We start from the raw sequence: 24,923 nt of genomic DNA on the forward strand, positions 1-24,923 counted from the left end.
TTGTGCAAGCTATGTCAGGTTCAATAGCTCAGTGGTTCTAACTGGGTGCCTTGGAGTCCTGCATGGGACGAGCCTGGCTGCTAGTGGGGACTGAGGATGTTCCCAGTGCACCAGTGCAGACCCGTGTCAGGACTGTATTTTCACACAGATCCCTAGGTATTAGGAGAGGGACAATAACAATGTTGAAACTTCAGAATGTGTGGCATGAAGACTGCTGACAGTACTGCTGCTACAGCGCTGGTGGCCTAAGGATGTAAGTGAGACAAAGTTTATAGGGAGAGGTAGTGTTTTGTATGAGATTGGAATTGACAGAGTTAGAAAAGGGACATACAAGCTTTCGGGCATACTCACGAGATCCTAAGGGACTTGAGGAACGATTTGGTCTCTGAAAATTGTCCTTTTTTTTTTTTAACCAGCTATAGGTGTAGATCTCATAAAATGTATTTCCTCCCCCTATTAATCTTGTTGTGTTTTCCCTGGGTAAACCCTTCAGTGTGTGGCTTTCCTCCCAGAGGTCATACCAGTGTAGTTCAGCATTCAGTTAACCCTGTCCCCAGTCCTCCCTTAAGCTTTTGTCTCTGTCGGCACTTGGAGGCCCTCAGGGTAACTTTGGCCTTTTTGATTTGGACTGACTGTAAGTCAGTGCAGAGATGTGTGGATGGGCGATCAATAGCTGTCTTGATTGTTTTTTATGTCTTTATTTTTCTCTGGGATGGTGCAGACTCTATCTTCAGCTGCACTCTGTTGGGGTAGCAATCTGAAGCCTAGCTCAGACCTTCGAAGCTTTCCATGGCATTGACAAAGCTACTGGGCATGGAAAACTCCTCAGGTTTAGCAGCTGATACCTGATTTGAATTTGGGAGCGATGCCTGTTAGCTCTAGCAGACCAAACAAATGCTTTTAGAGATGAACACTCTCAGATCTGCATTTGGCTGGTGGTCTCACCTCATAAGGACAAGGAACAACACCTGCAAGCTGTGATGGAAAAGGGTTGGCTGTTTTCTTCAGACTCTGCTCCATTTCCACTTTAAATGAGAAGTTCTTTGCACCATTAACCAGAGAGGCATGCTGAGAGGCAGTACATTATCACTTTCTAAGGCCTTTAAAGAGTGGGAACATGGGTGCTCCTTCCCTTTTCCACTCCCAGAGCATAATTTAGCAAGGTGTTTAACTGCAGGCTGAAATTCATAAGAGGATCTTGACTTTCACCGAGCCTCTTCTGCCATTTCTGCTCTTGGGAAGCTTTCTTGACAGCTTTCTATGCCATTTCATTTGTGATTTAGTCTTCTGGGAGCCCTGGGAACTGCACAGCTCTCTCTTGACTCCGCATTCCTTCAGGTCAGGTTGTCCTGGGACATATGGTAGTCCCATGTCCAAAAAGCTAAGCTGCTTTGGTTGTTGCCCTGGTTTTTATGAGGTTGATGTGATGAAGGAAGGAAGCAGTGTGAGGGGAGCTGGGAAGAGAATCTTGGCTGTGGTTTATAATTCTTCTGAAGATGATGGGGTCTGTGGTGTTGCCATTTAGGAGCAGAGGATGGTTGTCACTCACACCTTGCATATGCAGCAATTGGGGAGCACCTGCTGTTCTTATAGATGGCAGGAATTCGCTGTGGAAAGTGAAAAGTTTAACTCAAAATGCTCTTCTTTAGTACTGATCACATCTGGCTTGCTTTCACCCTCTGAAGTGATTTTGCACTTAGAAGGCTTATGCTTACTTCAGAGAGTTGCCTCAGCCTGCTCACTAGCATGAGTAAGAATGAAGAAAACCAGAATTTCTCCAGATGTTGTTGTGTGGTACAGATAAATGAGACTTTTACAATATACATCTGAATAATCCCTCTGGCTCAGAGGAGCAAACACTTCTGCCAAAAGGTGTTGAACCAATTCAGTCTCCTTTTGCATCAGAAAGTCTCCTTACAACATAAGCAGATGTCAGCATTCACCCACAATCACTGATAGATTCTTGTAGAAGCTATGGATAATACTTGCTTTTTCAGATACCGGGAGTCTCATCAGAATGTGTCCATAAATTTCAGCTCAAGTGGTTTGATGGAAAATGGCTTTTGTAGAAAATGCCTCTTTTTTTTCTTTTTTTTTTTTAAAATCTGAATCCAGTTACATTTTTATCAAAGTGGATATATATCATGAGAATTTTTTTTTCCCAAGCTCAGTAAAAAGAAAAATATTTATTATTTATAGCTTTTGAACTGGGGTGGGAGGTCATTTCTCTTTAAGGTTTTATAGAGGAAAAAAAAATTCCTGATTCTATAAGCTAAATACTTCCAAGCTTAGCTCACAGAAGTAGTTTGTTACTATTACTGGCTGTAACTGTGGTTGTTTAGGAAAATTTGGTAGTGCTTATGCTTGCTAGGATATGAGTGTACGTTTCAAGTTTTTCGAGTATTTAAGGCTAGGCTAAATGAATACATTTGCTGAATAGAAGTCAGTTATCAGGTGAGTAGGCTTCAACCAGCAGCCACAGCTGAGATTATGCCATTTCATACGGATTCCTGACCTCATTTCTTAAGCTGTCAATTTAATAACTTAAATAATCAGTAAATTTCCCCAGGAATAAAGAAAGGAAAAGATACTTTTTAGTTGGTTTTTTTTTTAATGAAACTTCTCATTAGTGCAACAAGATAGGAGTGGAGAAATTTAACATTGATTTCCTGGTCTGGAGGCATCTCTTTATTTTTGTAGAAGCTAATGTTCAAAATGTATATATTTGAACACCATGTTCAAATATAAATTTCTTTCCTCCATTTTTTAACGAGGAGCCAAAGGTCTTAACAGAAATCAATCCATGCAATTTATTTTTAACTTCACCCTGGTTAGCTACGATTGATTTTTATCTTTGCAATCGATGGTAGAGAAAACGGCTTGGCGGGACAATGGAGCACTCTCCAACATGTAGGGTTTGGTCTTTGAGTGTTTTATTGAAGAAATCATTAAAAGCTTATTATGAAACTAATAGGATGAAGACGTTTAAATGATGAACATGATTACACCTGTTTTACTGGTGAATGGTGCCTGGTACAGCTGATCTTCTCTTGCCTCTCTTTAAAATGCTGGACAGCACTCCAGTGGCGGAAATTAATCCATACAGATGAAAGAAAGTGCATCCCAGGTGCTAGTTAAAAGCTCTTCTTAAAGCGAGACAGGCAGTAAGTAGTTAGCTACTTTCCTATTCACTGCTGGGTGCTTTTCATCCATTTCTATCACTGTTTCATCTTTGCTGTGCCAAAAGCCAGATTTGGAACTTGAACCTAAACATCTGTTGATAAAAAATGATTAACGGTTTTATTTATTTATTTATTTATTTATTTGTAGTTATTTATTTTGTTTCTAGGGCTTTTTGTGCTGTACTTTCTTTTATCGTTCTCTCCATCCCCTCATGCTGTCTGATTTATCAGCAGCGTCTGCACCTGAAGGTGTAAAGGATTGCCTTGGCAGACTCATATGTTTCCTCTGAAATCTTTCAAAAGGAGATCTAATGTGTCCAGTTATGCTCCTCTCTTAAATCCATTTCTCCTCCCCATCCTGCTGCAGGGGAAGGTGAGGGGTGAGCGAGTGGCTCTCGGGTCACGATTGCCAGCTGCAGGGTCAAATCATGAGAGTCCTTTTTGGCACTCAATGTGGGCTGAAACCAGGACACACAGAAATTATGGAGAAGAATTGATGCCATGGCAGATTTTCTGTAGTTTTCTGCGTCCATGTGAAATACTTGTTGTCTTCTATGTTTGATGTACTCTGTCCCATTGCAGGTCAGGAATGGGGATGAGCCAGCATACTGAAACTTTCAGGGCATTAAAGAGAAATTTCTTGTGTTTCTCTTCATAAGTGTCATCTGATGCGAGACCAAGTCTTTCGTCTTGTAACAAAATGTGGAAGTATTAAAGACAAGTAGTAGATGATGAGTTGAGGGAGGAAGAAAGAACACAGGTTAGGAAAGATAGATGTGTTTAATGACAAGCTCATTTGTCCAAAGGAATCATTTGCACTGGCCAGACGCCCAATTAAACACATAAAACAGAAATCCAGAAAAACAGATTAACAAACCAGTCATTAGCAAAGGAGGAGGAAAAAGAGAAACCCAGCTAATTCTGTACGAAGCATGACAGATGAGCTCACAGCAAATAACTGGGTGACATTCATCAAATGTGAACTAAAAGGAAGCATTAGAGGGCAGAACACTATCATAATCTCTGGGATTTACGGTATTGGAGAGTTTGCTCATAGGAAAAGTTCATCAAAATAAATAAAGTTGGGACTTCCAAAATTGATTCTCTATCACAGTGCTTGCCAAAACTTTATTGAAGGCTTGATCATTTTTTTGGAACTGTTACAACCATGCATGCAAATCATGCAATGATGAGATCCTGGCTGGGAAAAGCTTCACACAACTCCTGCTGACAGAATTGTGGGTGGCTTCATATGAACTGGCTGAGAAAGACTACAGACCACAAAGATCTCTATTTCTAAACCTTTGTCAAGGTGACATAGTCCAGGTGGAGGACTGGGAGTTTAGCTAATGCACAGTGACCTTGAACAGTGTTTGAATCCTACCTTTCTGCCTTAAACAAATAAAAAATACAAACAAAAAAACCTCCAGGTACCGGTTTGCAGTGGCATAAAGCCAAAAAACCATGTAAAATCTTTTGACTGTGGCAAACCTGGAGTAGATCCTGTCTCACAGAGAGGGAATTTGATCACCCCTTGATATTTCTGCCACTCTATGTTCATGTGTTTAACTTGAAGATTGTGGACTGTTCCCAAAGTTAATTAGACATCATAGCATTTACGAAGTATGTGAATATTCAAGTCTGCATCTTAAAGAAGAGTCGACGACCATGACTTAGCCCATCAGAAGAGGTGGATATTGAACACAGGGTCCTTACCAAGGAGTCAGTGGACACATTCAGTCCTATCTGCACTCTGCTACAAGTAGTGTTTGTACATAGAGAGATACAATTTCTGCTGCTGAAACACTGGCACAGGTTGCTCAGAGAGGTGGTAGATGCTCCATCCCTGGAAACATTAAAGGCCAGGTTGGATGGGGCTCTGAGCAACCTGATGTGGTGGTAGATGTCCCTGCTCATTGCAGGGGGCTTTTACTAGATGACCTTTAAAGGTCCCTTCCAAGGCAAATAATTCTGTGATTCTATGAGACTGAAAACGTGAATTTTTGCATTTGAGTTGGACTGAGCATGAATCAACTGCATAGTCTGTTCTCTCCTCTGAAAACTTGATTCTGACATGGTAATATTAGATAGGAAAGATATCCTTCAGAAATAGCACACTACCCTTTCACCATCCTCACAGCTGGAGAACAGGACCCCAAAATGCTGCTGTGCCAATCCACAGTGCACTTTACATGAAGTGAGCATCGAGTGACTCATTGTCTCCCTGTTTCTGCCACTGCCTCGTTTTGAGACCACAGGAAATTGCTTTAGATTTTTCTGTCCGTGTTTCCCCTTGACTTTAGCTGTGTGATGTCTGTATAGAGTTTGCAGTGATTTTGTACATTTTTCTGCCTTCTTATATGGTGTGTGGTATTATGGTCATTGTTTTTTTTCTGTTGGGAGCAGTAAATGCAGCTGTGATAACTTTACAAGTAAAAATGGCAAAGGGGAAGTCTTGGTGTAGAAGCCTGTCCTATTTCTAAACCTTCCTTTCTTTCCAGTTCTTCAAGCTGTCAATAGAAAAGCTTTATCTGGAGTTGATTAGATAGCAAATTTCATGACCAGTAATATTATGTCCTTCGACTGACAGCTTCTCTGGGAAGAAAGCCACTATCTGGAGGTGATATCATTACTGAGAATATAATTGATGCTATAGCATTATTCCAAGTAAGCTTATTCTGAAATACCACTGCCAGATAAAAGGAGGTACATACAGGAAAATACCTAGGATCTTTCTGTTAGCTTTATTAGAAACTTACCAAGCCAATGAATGACATTCCAGATAATAGAGAAGTGCTTTTTGTATTGTTTTGTCTTAAAACCTGCAAGACTGCCAAAACAGCAGAATTTAGGAGATTCACTGATGTGAGCCTTGTTGTAGCCGGGCCTGAAACAGTGTCAGTAAGAACACCCACAGCAAGAGGAAGTATCTAGTGACAGGTTTAAAATCCCATATTTTACAAATTATCAGGGCTAGATCTCATCAATGCATGGCATTTATGTGTAGCCTTTACAGTTCATTCACTCCATAAAACTGCACATTTGGTTGTCTATCAGTTGCCTCCCCTCCTCCCCCCTCCATATCCTCGTTCAGAGATAGTATGATTTCAGAGAAACCAGTTTCATAGTGACAAAACACATCGAAGAGCTTAGCTCCAGCTTTTCAGGAGCACATGCATTGCATTTCCTGCTTGCATTAAACAGTGCTATCGTGGATCTCTGCTCTTAGTCGCTGTAAAAGGTTGTTGGAAGACAATCCTGGCCCCGAGGGACTTATAGTGCAAACAGACATGGCTGAGAAGCAGCAGAGAAAAGAGGTATTATACCCTTCTTACAGGAGAGGAACAGAAGCACAGAGAGTTTAAATGACTTGCCCAAGGTAGTTGTGCTGGAATCATGTGATGGAACCAGATCATCTTCTTTCTTCCCCTCAAGACCTTAAACTTTATACTCACTTTTCTCTTTTTCCTTAGATATGAAAATCATACTGGATTCGAAGCATGAGAGACAAAATGGAAAGTTCAGTAGCACATCTTAAATAATGCTCGAGCCCTCCCAAATCTGGGATTTCTTTGGAGTTATACAGATACTTTTAGGGACAGCTATAAAGGTCATAGAAAAGATATCTGAAAGAAAGGTTGTCAAACCTTCTTAGAGGTGTCAGCATAGAGTGTCTTGGAAGGGTGGTCCCTCACTTTCTTTGGTGTTTCTACAGGTGACAGCTGGTGGAAGAGCAAATTACTATGTGTCATACAGACGGGAGCCTTTTGCACAGATTAAGTTGCCCAAGTACTCTCTCCCTAAGGTGAGTGCACAATTTATGAACACAGACGTATAGTATCTTGAATAGCACAGCTTGCCCAGTGGTGAAGCACCTCAGTGGCATTCCTCTCTGGGGAACTCTGCTTGTTGTGCTACTTGAATGACCTTACTTAAAAAGCGATTTGGGATTTCTGCCCCTCCCTACCTTTGGTTAGTGAGCATTTCAGGAAGAACAGTTTCTATTTTCCTGTGTAAAGAGCAAATGGGAATGAACAGGCACCTCACTAAATAGAGCTCAAGCCAACTTATGCTTGACCAATCTTCTAGGAACGCCTTTCCCCAGTCCTGCTCTGTTCTCTGTTAATGATTTCTCTGTAAGTCTGACCAGGACACTGAGGGTCATGACGAATGGTTAGGATGCTGAGCACTACTGCAGTCTCCATACGGTGAGAGAAGCACAGGGTATAGCAGGTCCATTGTCCCCACCCTATGGCTGGACATTGCCAAGAAGTCATGGAGGTGGAGTTGACTCCCTAAAAGTTGTGCCTTATTGATGCTTTGGACACACACAACCACTGTGTGATGCTTCTTAGGAGATGACTGAGGTGGCCTAAGATTAATACTGACTGGCAAAGCTGGGAGGGAGGTTAGTACTTCTCATACAACTGTGCCTGGATTTACCTCCTTAGGCCTTACCTTTCTACCAGATCAAATGGTGCTAGCCTCAGCAAGGAGAATATGTCCCTAGAGTTATACTCAAGTTCCATAGAGTAGCCATATCTTGGGATTGTGTAGAACAGAAGGGACCAAGCTTTCCAGTGCCTTGGCTGGCTACAAGTTTCTGGGTAGCCTAATGGGCGGCTGAGACCACTGCTGTTCTTTGGAGCCTCAGAATGGCTGTTGAGGCTGCCGTCATAGAGAGCTGATAATCAACAGTAATGGCCTTTCCGTTCTTTCCACAAGTGAAAATTTTGATGGGATAATGTAAGATAGTTGGCTAGATTTGCCTTGCGAGCTGAATCTACCCTTCTGACTGTCTATGGGATATCTGCAGTCTACCAGATATGGCATATTTGCTTTAAATTTTTCCAGAAAACTTACTAGTTCTGAGAAATTTGCATCTCAGACTCCCAGTGTTGCACCTCAACTTCTTCCCATTTGGGCTGATCACAGTTCATGGTGTATTGACACCTGCACAGTACAGATATAGTTTCTTTCATTTGTCATTCCATGGTGGTAGAGTGGGATTCAGAATGTCTGTCCACACACAAAATCCTCGAAACCCTGCTGCCATTCTTCAGGAGAAAAACGTTATTTATGCTCCCATTTTATGGATTGGCGTTTAAAGCTGCCCCTCGTTAAAAGGACAAGTGGACAAAGAGAATGGCTGCCCTATGATTGTCCTGCTTTACTGATTGATGCTGTCACAGGTTGTTGGCCTGTTGTAAGACAGATTTGTTGGTGGCCCTTGTTTGGATGGTGCATAGAGTAAAATCAATGATACTGTTGTCATTTAAAAATTGAAAGTACTTTTAAGCTAGGTGTCATGGCAACGTCTTCTAGACATGTGAAAGAGGCTTGTTTATGCTGCCCTTAGTCACTAGAACATTTTGGCTGTACAGTAATAACTATCCTGTCGGCTATGGATTAATGAACTGTGCTAGAGCTGTACATGTGTGAGGCTGGCAATAGGGTAATGCAATGTTTTCACTGCAACTGGTCAAAACAGATTGAAGTCATTGGGTGTTTTGCTTTATTTTCACACTGCTGGAATAGGTTGAGTATGTACTTAATCTTTAAAGAATTAGAGCTCTTGGACAAGAACAAACTTCCCGATTTAATCTTCCTTCATTGAGGGAAATGGCAAATCTCCCGCTGATTGCACTCACTGGGGCAGAGTTAGGCCCTCAAATGTTTTTTTCCCCATCCCATGCTGATAGGCTATGTTAGGTCTATTAGAAATATCCCCATCTAATCAACTGCAACTTTCATCTAGATACCTCAAACAGAAGATTAAGTTCTCTCCTAGGCAGGCTGAGGATATTGAGCTGATCTTCCCCCAGATATTCTTCCCAAAAATCAGGTCACTTCATCCTTTGGGACACTTCCAGAATTATGGTTTCTTGATGCCAAAACAGTGCAAGAAATTAATCAAGGCTCCTTGGTACCTTGGGGAAATTTTAAATAGATACAAACAGATAAATGAAGTCCCACATAACCACAGTGATTTTGGTTCTAGCTGAATCAGTGTTAGTTTGTTCAAGAGTGGTGGCAGGGATGAAGTGTTTCATTACTCATCACCATCTTATAAATCATTTCCGTGAGCCTGCTTTAAAAGAATACTGAGAAAATTAATATCAAATCTCTTTGATACTACAACTAAGTGGGGAAACCCGTGCTAGACCTTCATATCTTGGTCAGCAGCAGGAATCCAACAAAGGTTAGTGGATGAATTATTTGATAACCTGTTTGTAGTGGGATAATGGATCTCAGACAAACCCTCAATGGAAGAATATGTTATTAAAAGTCACCAGCAACATTAGCTCAAACTGATCCCTATACCTCAGCTTCAAATAAGTGTGAACTCCCAGATTTTTTTAAACTGGTTCTTTACCAGTTGGAAGCACAAGCCCATTAGCTCAGCATGTGGATGGAAACTGTCACTGCTTTTAGCCTGGTGCTACACCAGGCTTAGTGACTGTGAGGGCTCCACGCTCCAAGGTTGTGAAATCTTGGAAAGGAATGATAAAACTGACTTTCAAATTTATAAATAAAAAATGAATCTGGATGAAATTCCTTGAAGCTACCAAAAATGAAGAAAGCAAAAACCCTTTGCCCAGCTGGTGATCATTAAAAAAAAGAAATGCAGATAAGTCACAATGGTGGTAATTTATTGGCTTGCTCTAACAGAAAATTGTTTAACGTTGCTATAATTCATGCTCCACCTCCATTCTTTCATAAGTCATGGTAATTACTATATGTCCCAAAGGGCAAAGAAATACAGAGATCCTCAGTAATAGGCCTTTTGTCTTCTTTTAACAGGACATGCATATTATCAGCACAGATGAGAATCAGGTGTTTGCAGCTGTGCAAGAGTGGAACCAGAACGATACTTACAACCTGTATATCTCAGACACCCGAGGGGTGTACTTCACCCTGGCCTTGGAAAATGTGAAAAGCAGTCGAGGACTGGAGGGAAATATCATCATCGACCTTTATGAGGTATGTAGTAAAGGTCACCCTACAAAGAAAAGCAACTGCTTGCTAGTTTGAGTAAGTGTAAATCTCTTACAGGATCTTCATTTGTTTTGGGATCAGCCCAGAGGCATTTACTGGATTTGATGCTGAGCCAACTCATGTGGGAATAAATGCAGTGACAACTGGTCACTTTCAAGTCAATGACGGGTTAGCTAGTGACATTTCCAAAAGGGAAAACCGTTATCCTGCTCATCCTAATGTGGATGTCTAGAGAGCGACTCAAAATACTGGTTTTCCCGTTGGACAGCTAGAGACACCTGCTCGCAGGCAGGGAATATGGATTCCGCCTTTGTGGTCACTGAGCAAGAGTTTATAGGTATCGTTTGCCTAGAGATAACAGATGGGTAACTTCTACCCTGAATCATCTTCCATTCTCATTCTTCTGCCAGCCTTTTCAGCCTTGGCCAACAACAGTCCATTCAGAGCAGTTGTTCCAGTTCCTGGTGTCTTCAGAGCATTCTGGTTTTGATGTGTCATAACCCCTTGGATGGAAGATCTGCTGAGATTCAGGGCTCAGTTCTTTGCCAGCAACAAATAACTAATTGGTAATACTAATAGTAATGGTTGCAGGCTGACTTGGAAAAGTTCTGCTGTTACATGGAGAAATGTATTTGCATTTACATTTAGAAGTTAGGATTATACATTTATTTATTTCAGCCAGAATAATGCCCATTTAACAACATAATCATTTTACTTATAAAAATCCAGTTACTTTAAGGCAGTGAGAGAAAACTCAAAAATGACACATATATATAAGTATAAAGGACAGGCTTTACGTTTTATTTTCATCTAGTTAAATATATTTTCTTGCCTCTGAAACAGGATGGATTTCTTTATTGTGATGAACCAGCTAAAATAAACATGCATCATCTCCCGTTCCTTGGCAAGCTCTGTATGCCCCAGCTGTGTATCATGGACTTTTTACTGTTAAATGCTGATAGAGATTTTCACAGAGTCATTCAAAGGGCAGTGTCACTCAAGGGGGTTTGGAGTAGAAGGATCTGCATCCTGGCTGTTGCCAGGAATTTGCAGATTTGTAGCAAGTTCCTTCTTCCTGCCTCACCTTCACAGCTGTGCAACAGAGACCAGGCTCAATACAAAATCTTCTTGGGAACGTTTTGACAGGACCATACTCTGTTGGAATGGGTTCTGCTGACAAAAAATCAAAACATTTGGAACAACTGGGTTGATTTTGACAGAATTCAGTAGTGGAAGGAAAGTGTAGAAATCAAGTTTGCAAAACATCAGTATTTCAGCATATTCAGGGTTTCCATCTTTTGTGTAAAAGAAAGAAAAGACCAACACAAAAAGATCCCACACTGCTTCTGATGCGACCTGCTGTCTCCCATGTTATGGCAATCTGAGGAGGGACTGAGGCAGACCACGTCTCCAGAGTCACAGAGCTCATGTGTGACACAGTGCATGCTGTGCCTTCAAGCCCATCAGCAGCCTGTCTGCAAGCACTCGAGGGAATCCAGAAGTGAGCTGTTTCCTAGGGATTTGCTCTGTGAATGCCCTTGTCTCTTGCTTCCACAGAGAGACTGCACGAGGCCTTTCAGCTGTGCAGGCATCAACATCATGTACTTGTCATGCCATTCACAGTCTTCTGAGGCAGGACTGAGATGACTTTATTGCTTTTTCAGAGATCTTCCACTCCTGAGAGCCCTCACGAGGGCTTTACTTTTGGCCTGTTCTTTCGATGTATTTTTTCATCTCTCTTCATTTTTCCTAGGTAGCAGGGATCAAAGGCATATTCCTGGCTAACAGGAAGATAGATGACCAAATCAAGACTTTCATTACCTACAACAAAGGCAGAGACTGGCGTTTGCTGCAGGCACCGGATGCCAATCTAAGAGGGGATCCTGTAGTTTGCCAGCTGGTGAGTGGCAGACCTTTTCCAAAGCACAACTGACTCCTTCAAAGCTGCTTATTTTAGTAACTGGGTTAACAAAGCATCCAGTGAAACTGGGTAGGAGTGATTCTTGCCAGCCAGAGAACCGCAGAGTTCAGGTGCTCCAAAATGGGGCACAGTTTACAGACGAGAACTTTGGGTTGGGCTTACTGTCGTAATTCAAGTGAATTTTACATTTGAAAGTAGGCTGTAGCCCCTGGGTTTCAAAGGAGTGGTAGTTCTCTGAAGTTTCACTGATTAATCTCTCTCCCCGTGTTCTTTCTCTTGACCTGCTGGGTGTTAAGTGAATTAAGTAGATTTCTTTTTCCATAGCTTCATAGCTTTTAATGGAAAATTTTGGCCATCTTTCTTGACCCTTTTTATGGAACTTAAGTTAGAATAAGAAAGTTTCTGGGAAAAAGGGCTCTAGATCAGATTGTTGTTAAAAACAAATGCAGACATGCTTGCTTGTTAATGCAGCATTCCTGCTTCTCTTGCTTTCAGCTACATTTACCGTGCTTATTCAGAAAATGAACATATGCTGCTATTTGTAACAGTGCTAAGAGCAGAGCGGTAATTTTCAGAAGGATTGGAGTACCTGTGTGCAGTTGCCAAGGATTCCTCTGATATTTAACTTGTTGCATATTAAACCTTCTGCCTTTTGTTTGTTTCCTGTTAATAGCCCTTTTGCTCATTGCACTTACATCTGCAACTCTCAGAAAATCCGTATACTTCAGGAAGCATTTCCAGCAAAGAGACAGCTCCTGGGCTGCTGGTGGCAACAGGTAAGACCATAAGATCTCCTCACCACTCACCCATGCCTCACTGGAAGCCTGAGAGTGTATGAGATGTATCCTGTTGGTGTAAAACTTTCAGCTCTGTTGCAGCAAGTGCCGAGCTAATTCACATTAACTCCCGTTTATTATGGGCTAGGAGAAGGTATGTGGCCCCTGGTTTCAAAAAAAGAGAATGCCTGTCAGGTTATTTCTTGCTCTGCAATAACTCATATGCAGGTCTAAGCCCACACCTGCAAGGGATCATTACCAACTGGCATTACTAACTTCTCTCACTTAACATTGTTACAACCACTGATGTAGGTGTCTACCCATTTGCTGGAGTTACCATGAATGAGAATAGGGCCAATAATCATGGCTACGCTCCTAGGAAGTATCAATAAGCTATGCTTCTAGGAGGTATCAATACATTCCACCATTTGAGTACCAAGCACAGAGTTGTCACAAAGCCTGTCGGGTGAAGCTGGATTTCATGAGTGACTGTCTTGTGCGTGGCACCTACTTCCAACACTGTATTGCTCCAAGACTAGCAGCATTTAATCAACACTGCATGTTATTGTCAGTTGTTCTGCAACATAGTACTTTGGCAGGTCACGAAGTTTTAATGGCAACCTGCTACAATGCTTTACGGTGGCAGTGGCTGACCCACTGTATTTAATCTGACAACCATCACAGGCCCTGTATGCACACAGCATGCAACATAATCAGAATGGATAGGGCTACCAACCAGACTCAGAACACTCATGGCTCTGTGGGAGCTACTGGGCTAACAAAGAGCTTTCTGAATGGCTGGTGCTATTGTAAGCTGGCCTCTGAAGCATGTAGGCTGTCCTGCCTTTTCAAGGGGAGGCTCATACATGTGCTCAGGTACATCCAAATAGCTCAACTGTTCTTTCTAAGGCTCATTTTGTCTCCCTTGTCTTGTTCCGCCTAGGAGTGGTTTGCAAGTGTGTCGTGTTAGCAATATTGTCTATATGAATTTACATTGTTTCTTCCAGCCATTTCCATTCTCATGTCCTTCTGTGCTTCCGTGTGTCTTCCAGACTAAGCTAGAACCTGACAGACAGGTTCCCTTCATGACATTTATATCTCAACAAGGGAAACACCATGTGATTTCCAGTCCACTGATCCAGGCCAAATGGGGTGAAAACAATTTCACAGAATCACAGAACGTTCGGGGTTGGAAGGGACCTCTGTGGGTCATCTAGTCGAACCCCCCTGCCGAAGCAGGATCACCTACAGCAGGCTGCACAGGACCTTGTCCAGGCGGGTCTTGAATATCTCCAGAGAAGGAGACTCCACAACTCCCCTGGGCAGCCTGTTCCAGTGCTCCGTCACCGTCAGAGGGAAGAAGTTCTTCCTCATGTTCAGACGGAACTTCCTATGGTTCAGCGTGTGCCCGTTGCCCCTTGTCCTGTCGCTGGGCACCACTGAAAAGAGTTTGGCCCCATCCTCCTGACACCCACCCTTGAGATATTTGTAAACATATATTAGGTCCCCTCTCAGCCTTCTGTTCTTCAGGCTGAACAAGCCCAGCTCCCTCAGCCTCTCCTCATAGGAGAGATGCTCCAGTCCCCTCACCATCCTCGTAGCCCTCCGCTGGACTCTCTCCAGTAGCTCTTCATCTTTCTTGAACTGGGGAGCCCAGAACTGGACGCAGTATTCCAGATGGGGCCTCACTAGGGCAGCGTAGAGGGGAAGGAGAACCTCCCTCGACCTACTGGCCACACTCCTCCTAATGCATCCCAGGATGCCATTGGCCTTCTTGACAGCCAGGGCACACTGCTGGCTCATGGTCAACCTGTCATCCACCAGGACACCCAGGTCCCTCTCCACAGAGCTGCTCTCCAGCAGGTCCACCCCAAGCCTGTACTGATGCATGGGGTTGTTCCTGCCCAGGTGCAGGACCCTGCACTTGCCCTTGTTGAACCTTATCAGGTTCCTCTCTGCCCAACTTTCCAGCCTGTCCAGGTCACGCTGAATGGCAGCACAGCCTTCTGGTGTATCCACCGCTCCTCCCAGTTTGGTGTCATCAGCAAACTTGCTGCGGGTACATTCTAACTCTTCATCCAGGTCGTTGATGAAGAAGTTAAACAAGGCTGGGCTGAGTACTGACCCCTGGGGGACACCACTAGTTACAGGCCTCCAACTAGACTCAGTGCTGCTGATGACAACCCTCTGAGTTTAATTTGGTTTAAACCTCCAGATCTTCCTATGCATAGCCAAGTGGAGTCATCGCTCCTGTCAGGTCACACTTGCTAGATGGATGCTTAGAAACAAGCCCTACTTATGATGCTGTGATTGCAGAGCCTTTTTCTTCTTTAACCTTTTAGGAAGAAAATAGAGGCAGCAGGACAGTGAGATTCTAGGCATTGATCTAAATTGTTCGTAAATGAGGTTCTTTTCAAGCTGCCAGTGCATGGGATGAATGCTTTCCCAGTCTAACAATTAACCTTTAAAAGGGAGAATATAATTTCTGCCTTACTGCTTTGTACGATAAAAAGCTTAACCTGTAGGGAATATACACATCTGTTTCCAGTAACCAGTTTCACAACAACAGGAACTTCTCACCATGTTGGTGAATGTGTTCCAGGATTGCAACTTACTCTCTCAGGCATCAGCCGCTCAGACACTCTGTGTCTTACTTTTTGATTTACAGTGGTACATTTCCAGCAGTGATTGGAAAATCGGACTCTTGATACGAGGACAGAGGTTAGATTCTTGCAAAGGGAAGAATTATGCTTTAGTATCTAATTGTACAGCTGCCAAATCCTTTTGACTTGTGTGGAAGTTAATTATGTTTGGTGGGGTGTGAATCCATGTAGCTGAAAGAATCTAGGTGGAGAAAGTGAAGAAAATAATGGAACAAGTTTGCACAGAAAAACAGATAGAAAGAAGTAATAGCAACAGAATCTCATCTTTTTATTCTCTTTCTGTGCCACAATCTGGAAATCCCTGTTTGGAAAGTTGGTTTTCCGGTTCTGATTTTTAAAACATGATGATACAAAATTTGCATTTCTGCCTTTAAGTCAGTTTCTAATTCTCGAGGACTTCCTAAGACACTGGGCTAAACAGACATTTGGACCAACACAGTAGATTTATCCTTGTGAAACTGAATGTCCCTGTAGACTGTCCTATATGGTTACAGTGGCAGGTTTTCCTTGTACTTTCATCTGAGGTAACTGGTCACTTGCTGGTGTCAGGGAAGAAGATTAGGTAGATGGACAGTGTGACATTTCGTACATCCTGAGAACTAACGGAAAAGCCTTTCTTGAATTGTCCCGCCTCGCTGAGCCAGAAATTTTATTTTCTGAAACATTGTCGTCACAACAATGTGGCTAGTTGGACTCCGTGATGGTGACAGGAGTGTGTCAACCCACATCTGGGTTTTAATATCTCATTTCCCAGCATTAAATGTCAGAAATTCAATTAACATTTTCTTTACTGTGTTTTTATTATGCTCTTGTTGATGCTACAGATGTGTAAGATTGTCACCTCTCCCTTTGCTGTTTTTGAAGAAAAAATGTTAGTTCTCCCTTCCTTCAATTGAAGTTACATCTGCTTTATAAACAGTGGAAGGTATAAGAGTGGCTCACTGGGTAAAAGTTTTATGAGATTTGAATAGAGAAGTCATGGGTTTGACCACAAGATGGTGGCTATGGGCCATTATCATTGGAAGGCCTTCTCAGGAAGTATTTGTTAGTGTTACATCTGCCTGCTTCCTATGGGACAGACGTTCACGCCACCAGAATCCCACCTAGCACCGATTGAAAGTACTGTTGACAGACCAGCAGAAAAAACAGTTCCTGGGTGACTGTGGTAGCTTTTCTCTGAGCCACTGGGTGCTTGGGGAAGTGGAGACCTGAGAGCAGACCTGCATTGTTCAGTGAGCCCGGTGCTTGTGGAAAGTTTGACTCTTGAAGCACTAGCAAGATGCTGACCTCAGGGCAGTGTCAGGAATAAACTAATAAAGTCTATTCAGAGCATGCGCAGGTTTTTCAGCTATTGGGCATCTCTCTTTTGCAACTATTGATGGATGCTCAGGTGTTCCAGAGGGATGGAGATGTAGTCCAAGTTGTGGTGATTTGACCTTGGCTGGACATGAGGTGCCTCCCGAGCTGCTCTATCACTCCCCTCCTCAACAGGATGTGGTGGGGAGAAAATAAGATGGAAAAAAATCATGGGCCAAGATAAAGACAGTTTAATAAAAGCAAAGGCCACGTGCAGAAGCAAAGGAAAACAAAAGATTTATTGGTACTTCCCATCAGCAGGTGATGTCCAGCCGCTTCCCAGGAAGTAGGGCTTCAGTGCGCGTAGCGGTTGCTCCGGAGGACAAACATCGTAGTAACGAATAGCGCCCCCTGCCCCCCCCCCCCCCCCCCCGCCTTTCTCCTAGCTTTTATTGCTGAGCAGACATCATATGGCATGGAATATCTCTTTGGTCAGTTTGGGTCAGCTGTCCTGGCTATATCCCCTCCCAAGATCTTGCCCACCCCCCAGCCTGTTTTTTGAGGGGGGGAATTTTGGAGAGGCAGCCTTGAAGCTGTGCGAGCACTCCTCAGCAGTAGCCAAAACACTGGTGGCTGGTGTGTTATCAACACCTTTCTAGCTACCAGTACAAAGCACAGCACTATGAGGGCTGCTGTGGAGAAAATTAACTCCATCTCAGCCAGACCTAATACACAAGTTTGTTATTTACTCTGTATTAAGATGTATCATGCTAAGATTTGAGGTTCTTCTGCTGGCTTAGATGAGGGACCTTGGAAGAAACACTGTTTCAGGCTCTGAGGTAGTGCCTCCAAGTGGTGTTCTGCTGTGCTTTCTCTACATATGGTTAAGGTTGATGTTTGAGCTTTTCTTTGCATTGCTTTGGTGTGTGGCACGTCCATTCCCTAACGCACGGTGAAGGCAGAGTAGTTCACCCTGTAAGCCTGTCAGCAGAACAGTTTCCATCATAATGGAAATTACGAGAATAAAAATAAGTACTGTACCAAATAACCGGTAAGTTTAAACTCACAATTAGGACAGCTAGGTCAGTGAGAACAATCAACATTGTCTAGAATTCTGCTCATGCTGCAAACTCATTTCACCCACCTTAAGTCTCTGAACCATTCCTGCCTCTAGGTGAGGTTCATACCTAAACAAACCAGATTTCCTACAAGTGGAACTTGTATTTCATCACATCATAGTCTTTATTAATTGCAGACCATTAGGAAACCTAGGAAGAAGTTTTGTTTATTTGACTGCAGGTGCTGAGATCAGTTACGTGTTTGAGTATTTTGACAGACTCTGGAGTAGACTTTGTTAGCCCCATAGTCATGGGTTTCAGTGGGGCCTGGGTTTCAGCTTTAAACTCAGCTCTATGAGTATCTTGCCTTTGGATGCTTTCCTTTACACAAGAAGTAGAGACAGAGGTAATTATTTTACCCTTGACAAAGACTGGCAGGTCACAGAGACTCACCAGCCAGAGTCCAAAGACTGCAAGTTCAGGGAAAAATGTGTATGGAATTAAATATCTCACAGCCAGGGACAGCAGCCACTATTCTGCTGCCATTCTGATGATTTATGTACACCAAATGGGCGTGGGGTTTCAGATGCAGTTTTCTGAGTATGTAGGTCCTTGCATAGAATAAGCCTGCTTTTAGTAGCTTGCAATTGTGGGCAGTGCTATCTGTTGGGAAAACAAGACACTAATACTGTTGCTCTCCAGTGTCAATTTTCAAATGGCATAGCTCTTGTAAATGAATCCTGCCACCTGACCACAGTGGTGTTTTTAGATGAGAATAGAATCAAGAACAACAAAAACGCACTGGTGAGGCCAAGTACTTCTGGTTTCCTGGAAAATGGAATTCTGTGTTCATCTATACAAGAATGTCTGACACTTGTTTGTGTTGCAGGCAATATTGGTTCTGAGCTTTCCGACACTGATGTTGGTGTGTTCATCTCTTCTGATGGTGGAAATTCCTGGAGACAGGTATGTTTTGCAGAGTGCAGGAAAGCATGGAGCCTTTTGCTGTTCTTCTTCTGAGTCTTCCATTCCCAGTGGTGTGGAGCACTCACGCAGTACCTAATTCGTTTGCAGATCTTCGAGGAAGAATACAATGTGTGGTTTCTGGACTGGGGAGGGGCACTGGTGGCCATGAAACACACATCAGTACCCATCCGTCACATGTGGTAAGGAAACTTGTTACTTTGAGAAGGTTTCCTGATGGGGCTAAGCTGACAGTGGTTCTAATATCTCTTGCATCGCCTGACCAACATCTGCTAGTGTCTACAAAATGAGCAAATTAGATCATTCTTATCTGAGTTTTGCCATCATTCTGGTTTTGTTGATTAATATAATGATTGTTGTTCCATTTTATAAATATAACGGCTATATACGTAATCACAGATATGCATGCATTACTTTTTGTGCTAGTCATATACTATGAGACTTCAGGTGGGATTTCTTTCCCACAGACACATATATACTGAGTAAGAAGTTATATTTTGTGCTTCAAGTATTTTTGAGAGGCTGTCCCCCTCACGTCTGGTTTTTGTTTACAGAATTTGGTATTAAACTGGTAAGACAGATAAAGGGAGGGAGAGGAGAGAGCTGTAGGTGTTGATAAGGACAATAGAGATATGTTTCCAGAGGTACAGTGGTGGTAACTGAATAGAGTTGGGGGGTGGGGGCTGGCTAGAATAGGGCAAAAGGATGTCTCAGTTGAAGATACTGTCTTGCTATAAATGGGTTATAACAGACTAAGCACTAAAGGTACTGCTCAATATTATGTTCTCCTTAGTCTTTGCCCCTCCTTCTGCACCAGCTAAGCATTGGAGAGAGGGATTCGGAAATCCAGAACTAGCCTTGTTTACAGAAAATGTGTGTATTAGCATCACCTTCAGTCTCTGGTCTTGAGTGAGAGAGAAGCATGGCTAATGGACTGACCTAGCCAGCTTCTAATGTTGTTTAGAAGCGAATTAGTTAGAAATTCCTGTCTGCAAGATTGAGTTGTCTCTCATCTTGACGGTGCTAAGCGCATGTCTGTCTCATACTCTTCATGCAGAAAAGGAAATGTGGCCTTCAGTCAAATAGAAAAAGAAAGCAATGGTGTTAGGCAGCAGTGATGAGGTGTTAAGGTCTCCTCTACCTGAGTCATCATTGTACAAAATCCTTCAGATAAATTACAGTCATTCAGAAGCTGGAAACCTCAAGACAGGCTGTCTTTACCCATCACAAGCTAATGTTCCAGAGAAGTACCTTAAGAACATTAATGGCTACTTTTTCAATATGAAAAGCTTCTGGACTTTATATTCCTGACTGACAGATAACCCTGGGATGACTGCAGCATAAGTTTCTATTAAAGTTTGAATGTGTTGCATATGACCACATTTCTTTAACACCTGAACTAAAGAAATGACTCCTTTAGTTTTGGTGTGATAGTGGATTGTTAACCACGGGATGTATTGACTCATATTCCTAAGGCTTTGTAATTTTTCAAGAGTAGGGGAACCGAGTGTTCTCTGAGAGGTCTGTGCCTCTGTGTGGGGTTGCAAGCAAGTCATTATGTTCAAAATGGGGGTTGCAGTCTTTGTCTTGCTTTTTAGTGTTTTTTAGAAACAATTAGGTTTTTTTTTTATCATAAGCAAGCTTGTTGCAGTCAGAACTTAATATACGTAGCCGTACTGAGTCAGGGCCAGGGGTTAGTTTAGGCCAGCAACCTCTTGCCAACAGCCTCCATAACTGGGCTTATAGAGGAGAGTAGTAAGAGGGCAGACCCATAATGATGCTTCCAGCAGACTCCATCTTTCTGTCTGTGGTTAGAATGTGTTGTGTGACTAGAAACATTTGCCTGTGATAGGTAACTCAGTAGTCATGACTGTACCTGAAATGCCGTCAGAAAAGAGGACATCAACACCATGTTGAAGTCTTTAGACCAAACCAAGTGTGAGCCAAGGCAGGAGAAGCGTGCTTTAGCCAAGGGTAGGTGTCACAGCAGTAGGTACGTCAGGCTGTGGCAAGTTGAGCTCTGGAACAGTGAAGGGTAAGCCACTCATTGAAAGAGATGGAAGTCATGTGTTAACCATTTATTACTATATTCTTCAACCCAGGTGTAACTGTTTTAATAGTGTCTTACCTTGTGAAGGCTCTTTGGATGTAAGAAGCACATTACATACAAGTGCTGGTACCTAGATGTTGGGAAAGATTTGGTCACAGGCTGACTTTCCGTAGGAGCTGAGAGTCCAGTTCACCTTTGCTTTGCAGAGGTTCCTTTCAGATGTTCTGCCTTTTCACCAAGTCTCATGAAATGGCATATGCAGTACTAGGAGTGCCCAGCCCCCTCTGTTAAATGAGTAGTGATTTAGAGCTGTTATCAGTAAGCTCCAACAGGTTTCTTCCAAAACTATACCCTTAGGGGATTTGGAATATGTTTCATACTGCCTCAGTAGGCACCTGTTTTATGGGCAGGAGTGGAATAGATTAAAGGGTACATGTATATCTATTAGTTCTCAGGCTGAGACATTGTACAATAAGTTTCATCCTGGAGAAAAGAGGGGTGGATAATTCAAAAGCCGAGAGAACTTTAGCTAAGCTAATGAAGCGTGCTGTTCCCCAGAAATTGAAATGCTGTTTAGATAGATAAGCATGCAAGCAGAACAGCATACAAATGCACAGGTGTATGGGAAGATACATACATTTAAATAAACAGATTTAGGTCAGATAAGATTTTGTATGCTCTTGTACTCCCAGCTTTCTGTCTTTGGTCTATAGTCAGCTTCCTATTCTGCCAGATGTGTGTTCTGAGTCAGGTGAAGGTGTTTTGCTAGGTGCTGTGAGAGGCAGCTGCTTAGGGAATGGTGACTGCAAGCCTCGGCTTTCCACACTAGAGATCTGAGATTGGTGTAACCCATTGTTTGCAATACATATTACACTGGCCTCCTGGTCCTTCAGTGGCATCTTAGACAGTGCCCCTGGTGCTACCTACTTGGAGTGAGGAGGATTGTTTCCATTAAGACCCTCTCAGATGCACGTGCGCACACACCTGTGCACATCATCCCCCAAACTTTCCTCACCTGGAAAATAAGGCAAACTTTTTTTTTACTCTCACTTTAAAATAAGAAGTGTTTCCTGCTTTTGGGAGGAGTAGTTTGTGCCATGATTGTCTCTTTGGTAATGTCCATCGAGAATAATCTGTCAGCCTTCACAGCCCAGGTACCTTGCAGAATTACAGAGAACTCTGTAACGACCCTGCTGGGAGAGGAGTCAATAATTGTATAGCCAATAAACCTTTGTGTGCCTCTGTTTGTTCTTCCTTTGCTGGTATAATTTGGAGCTGAAATTCTGGGCAGAAATTGTGTACCAGCAGTTGTATGAAGAGTCTGGGGGCAGAGAAACTTGATTGCTTTCAGAGCTGTTCATGGGCAGCAGCTCTGGGACCTGGATGCTGGCGGTCTGCAGGTTGCCTGTCATCTCTGCCACAGCAGCAGCCGGGTGTGCACACCCTCCTTTGGCTGTTCACTGCCTTGTTGTGGGCACAGCTCTCGCGGTGACGTGAGTGCGGGCAGCTCCCTGAGGGCTGGGAAGGTGGGATCTGACTGAGGTCCCTGGGACAGCAGGGTAGGATCTTACAGCTGGGGCCCGTCCCATGGCCCCAGCTCTGAGCAGGGCAGTCAGGTACAGCCCCTGCCCTGGCGTCTGGCAGCTCCCTGGGGACAGGGACGGGCAGAGGCCAGGCTGGGACACCAGTCTGCATGGCAGGTCCATGGCTGGGCAGGGCTGCAGAAGAGCTGGAGCCTCACACTCCCACGGTGTCAGTGGGGCTCCTGGGCCACAGATGGGGTGAGGGGAGGCCATGAGGGAGGCTGGGAAGGGACACTAAAGCATCAGCCACCAGAGTCCTGACCCAGTCTGTCTGCTGGTGTGCTCAGTGAGGTTGTTCATTTCACCTACTCCTTTACAGTTGTCAGAGATAGAGAGACGGCTGGTGGGTAGCAGAGAGCAGGGTTTGCTAACCCTCCTCTACTAATCTAAAAGCCTCTAGTACTAACTCTGACTCAACTGAGACCCTGTTAGCTGGGTTAGGATACACGAGCTCTTTGAGAAAAACAGAAAGTAAGTCACATGGTGGTTGTGGGTAGGGACAGATGACCAAAAGCCACTGAATTACCCTGGCTTGTGACTGACAGTGGGAACACTCTCAGCCTCTAAGGAGGGAAATGCTTTACTTTTAACCAGCATACAACTTTGCTTTGTAACTGTGACAGGCAAAGAGCACCCAGACCAACCACTGACTGTGGCTCAGTTTGGCCTCCTTCCTCTACCTCTCTGTAAAATGGAGACCACCTCACAGATGGTATTCAAAGAAGTATTAAGAGGACTGGAGAGACTGTAGCTAATGCCATATGGCATTAATACACACATGGGTTGAAATGTCCTGCGGAGTTGACAGCAATTTTCATGCATCCTGGCCAAGGCTGCTCATGCTATGAGTGCTGCCTCATGCCAGGCACTATTTCAGATCCAGAAACAGGACTTGGCAATGCCCCTTGATCCCTTGAAGTCCAGTGTAAAACTGGATCAGGCATATCCATGTCCTCATTGCCAGTGTTTATGCTCTCAAAGGCTTTGATCTTTTGAAGTACACCAACAGCGTGAAGTGGTGAGCTAGGAAATGGTGAAGGTTGGTGCTTGTCCATAAATCTAGTTGCTGGAGCTTGCAGACCTTGCCCAACATTTAATTGCTGTAGTTGCTATAGAGTAAGTCTTTTTCTGTGTATAAATCTTGTCTGCTTCTGTCCCAGGGTGAGTTTTGATGAGGGAAGATCCTGGAGTAAATACAGTTTCACATCAACACCACTTTTTGTGGATGGATCCCTTGTAGACCCTGGCATAGAGAACCAGATAATGACGTAAGTATAGCAGCTCTTAACTTTTTAAAAATGTGGTGGCAGAAGGCATGCATGGAGATTGTCAAGTGCATGGTGAGCCTCATGGTGTGCAGTGCAGCATTGTATACACATATGTAGTGCTGCATGAAGGCATGACGCTATTCTATGCTTTTGCTGATGGTCACAGACACAAGTGGAGAGTCCATGCATCATATGGCAAACAGATGATGGAGCCAAAATCTTCCGAGTAGTGGCAGAGGGTATAACAAGACAAGATGATCCCAAGCTGTATCTTGGGACCTCAGATAGGACAGTAGGAAAATCTGCATCTCTCAGGGGTGGTGTAACCCTGGTCACATTACAGAGAAGTTGTGGTATCACCATCCCTGGAGGTTTTCAAGCCTTGGCTAGATGTAGCCAAATCTGTCGTGATCTATAGTTGGCAACAGTCTGTCTTGGAGTAAGATCTTGGACTGGTGATATCCAGAGGTAACTTCTCATAAATAGTGCTGAGACTGTGTTCCTTGGATCTGATGGCCCAGGGACTGCAGTGCTCTTCAGAGGCCGGAGGTCTGTATGGTTGGACCTAATGTCAGTTCTGTGCTTGCTCCAGTTGTGCAGCTTGACTGTCTTTTGAGATTGCTGCTGGGTATGAATGTCCCCAAACCTCGTTGCTTGCTGTGTGCATTGTGGGCTGTGCACCTGGTTTTAGCTCAAGCTAAAGGCGTTGTCAGTGTGCATATGCAGTGCTGAGCTCAGGATAATCTTCCTGGTCTGGGGTGTAGTATGCTATCATTCACCCATAGCATGGAAGGAAGAGCCTGGACTGGCACTTCCTCCTCCCAAGAGTGCTGAAGCGCTGGGTAAGGCTGGTGGAATTAGTGGAGTAATGTTGGCCCAATAAGAGGCCAGGATCTGAGTTTAACAACCAGGGGAGAGAGGGAACTTTTTAAGTTCAAAGGCATCTTCAAGGAGTCATCTGACCTCTTGCACAAAGCAGATCAGAGCACTCTGGGATTCTGAACAAAGCAAGGACTAGATGCACTGCCTTTGTTGCTTGCAGAGTTGCCTTCTTACCTGTATTTTCTCTGAACTGGCTGGAACATTCTTCCGAAAAGGATGAGAAAGCAAGGTTTCTAAGATACCTTAAACTGAGGCACTCCT

The 24,923-nt window shown here is 43.5% G+C and overlaps 1 protein-coding gene across 1 annotated transcript in view; it reads left to right on the top strand.

The window, feature by feature from the left end:
* Positions 1-24,923, top strand: part of SORCS3 (sortilin related VPS10 domain containing receptor 3) — a 334,020-nt gene that overhangs the window by 247,938 nt on the left and 61,159 nt on the right. The window contains exons 8-14 of the mRNA XM_075423696.1: positions 6,898-6,987; positions 9,987-10,166; positions 11,935-12,081; positions 12,776-12,878; positions 18,785-18,861; positions 18,970-19,061; positions 23,673-23,780. Coding sequence (XP_075279811.1) covers positions 6,898-6,987; positions 9,987-10,166; positions 11,935-12,081; positions 12,776-12,878; positions 18,785-18,861; positions 18,970-19,061; positions 23,673-23,780 — 797 coding nt within the window. The remainder of the gene's footprint in view (positions 1-6,897; positions 6,988-9,986; positions 10,167-11,934; positions 12,082-12,775; positions 12,879-18,784; positions 18,862-18,969; positions 19,062-23,672; positions 23,781-24,923) is intronic.

This window comes from Opisthocomus hoazin, chromosome 6 (assembly GCF_030867145.1).
Source record: "Opisthocomus hoazin isolate bOpiHoa1 chromosome 6, bOpiHoa1.hap1, whole genome shotgun sequence".
Classification (NCBI taxonomy): Eukaryota; Metazoa; Chordata; class Aves; order Opisthocomiformes; family Opisthocomidae; genus Opisthocomus; species Opisthocomus hoazin.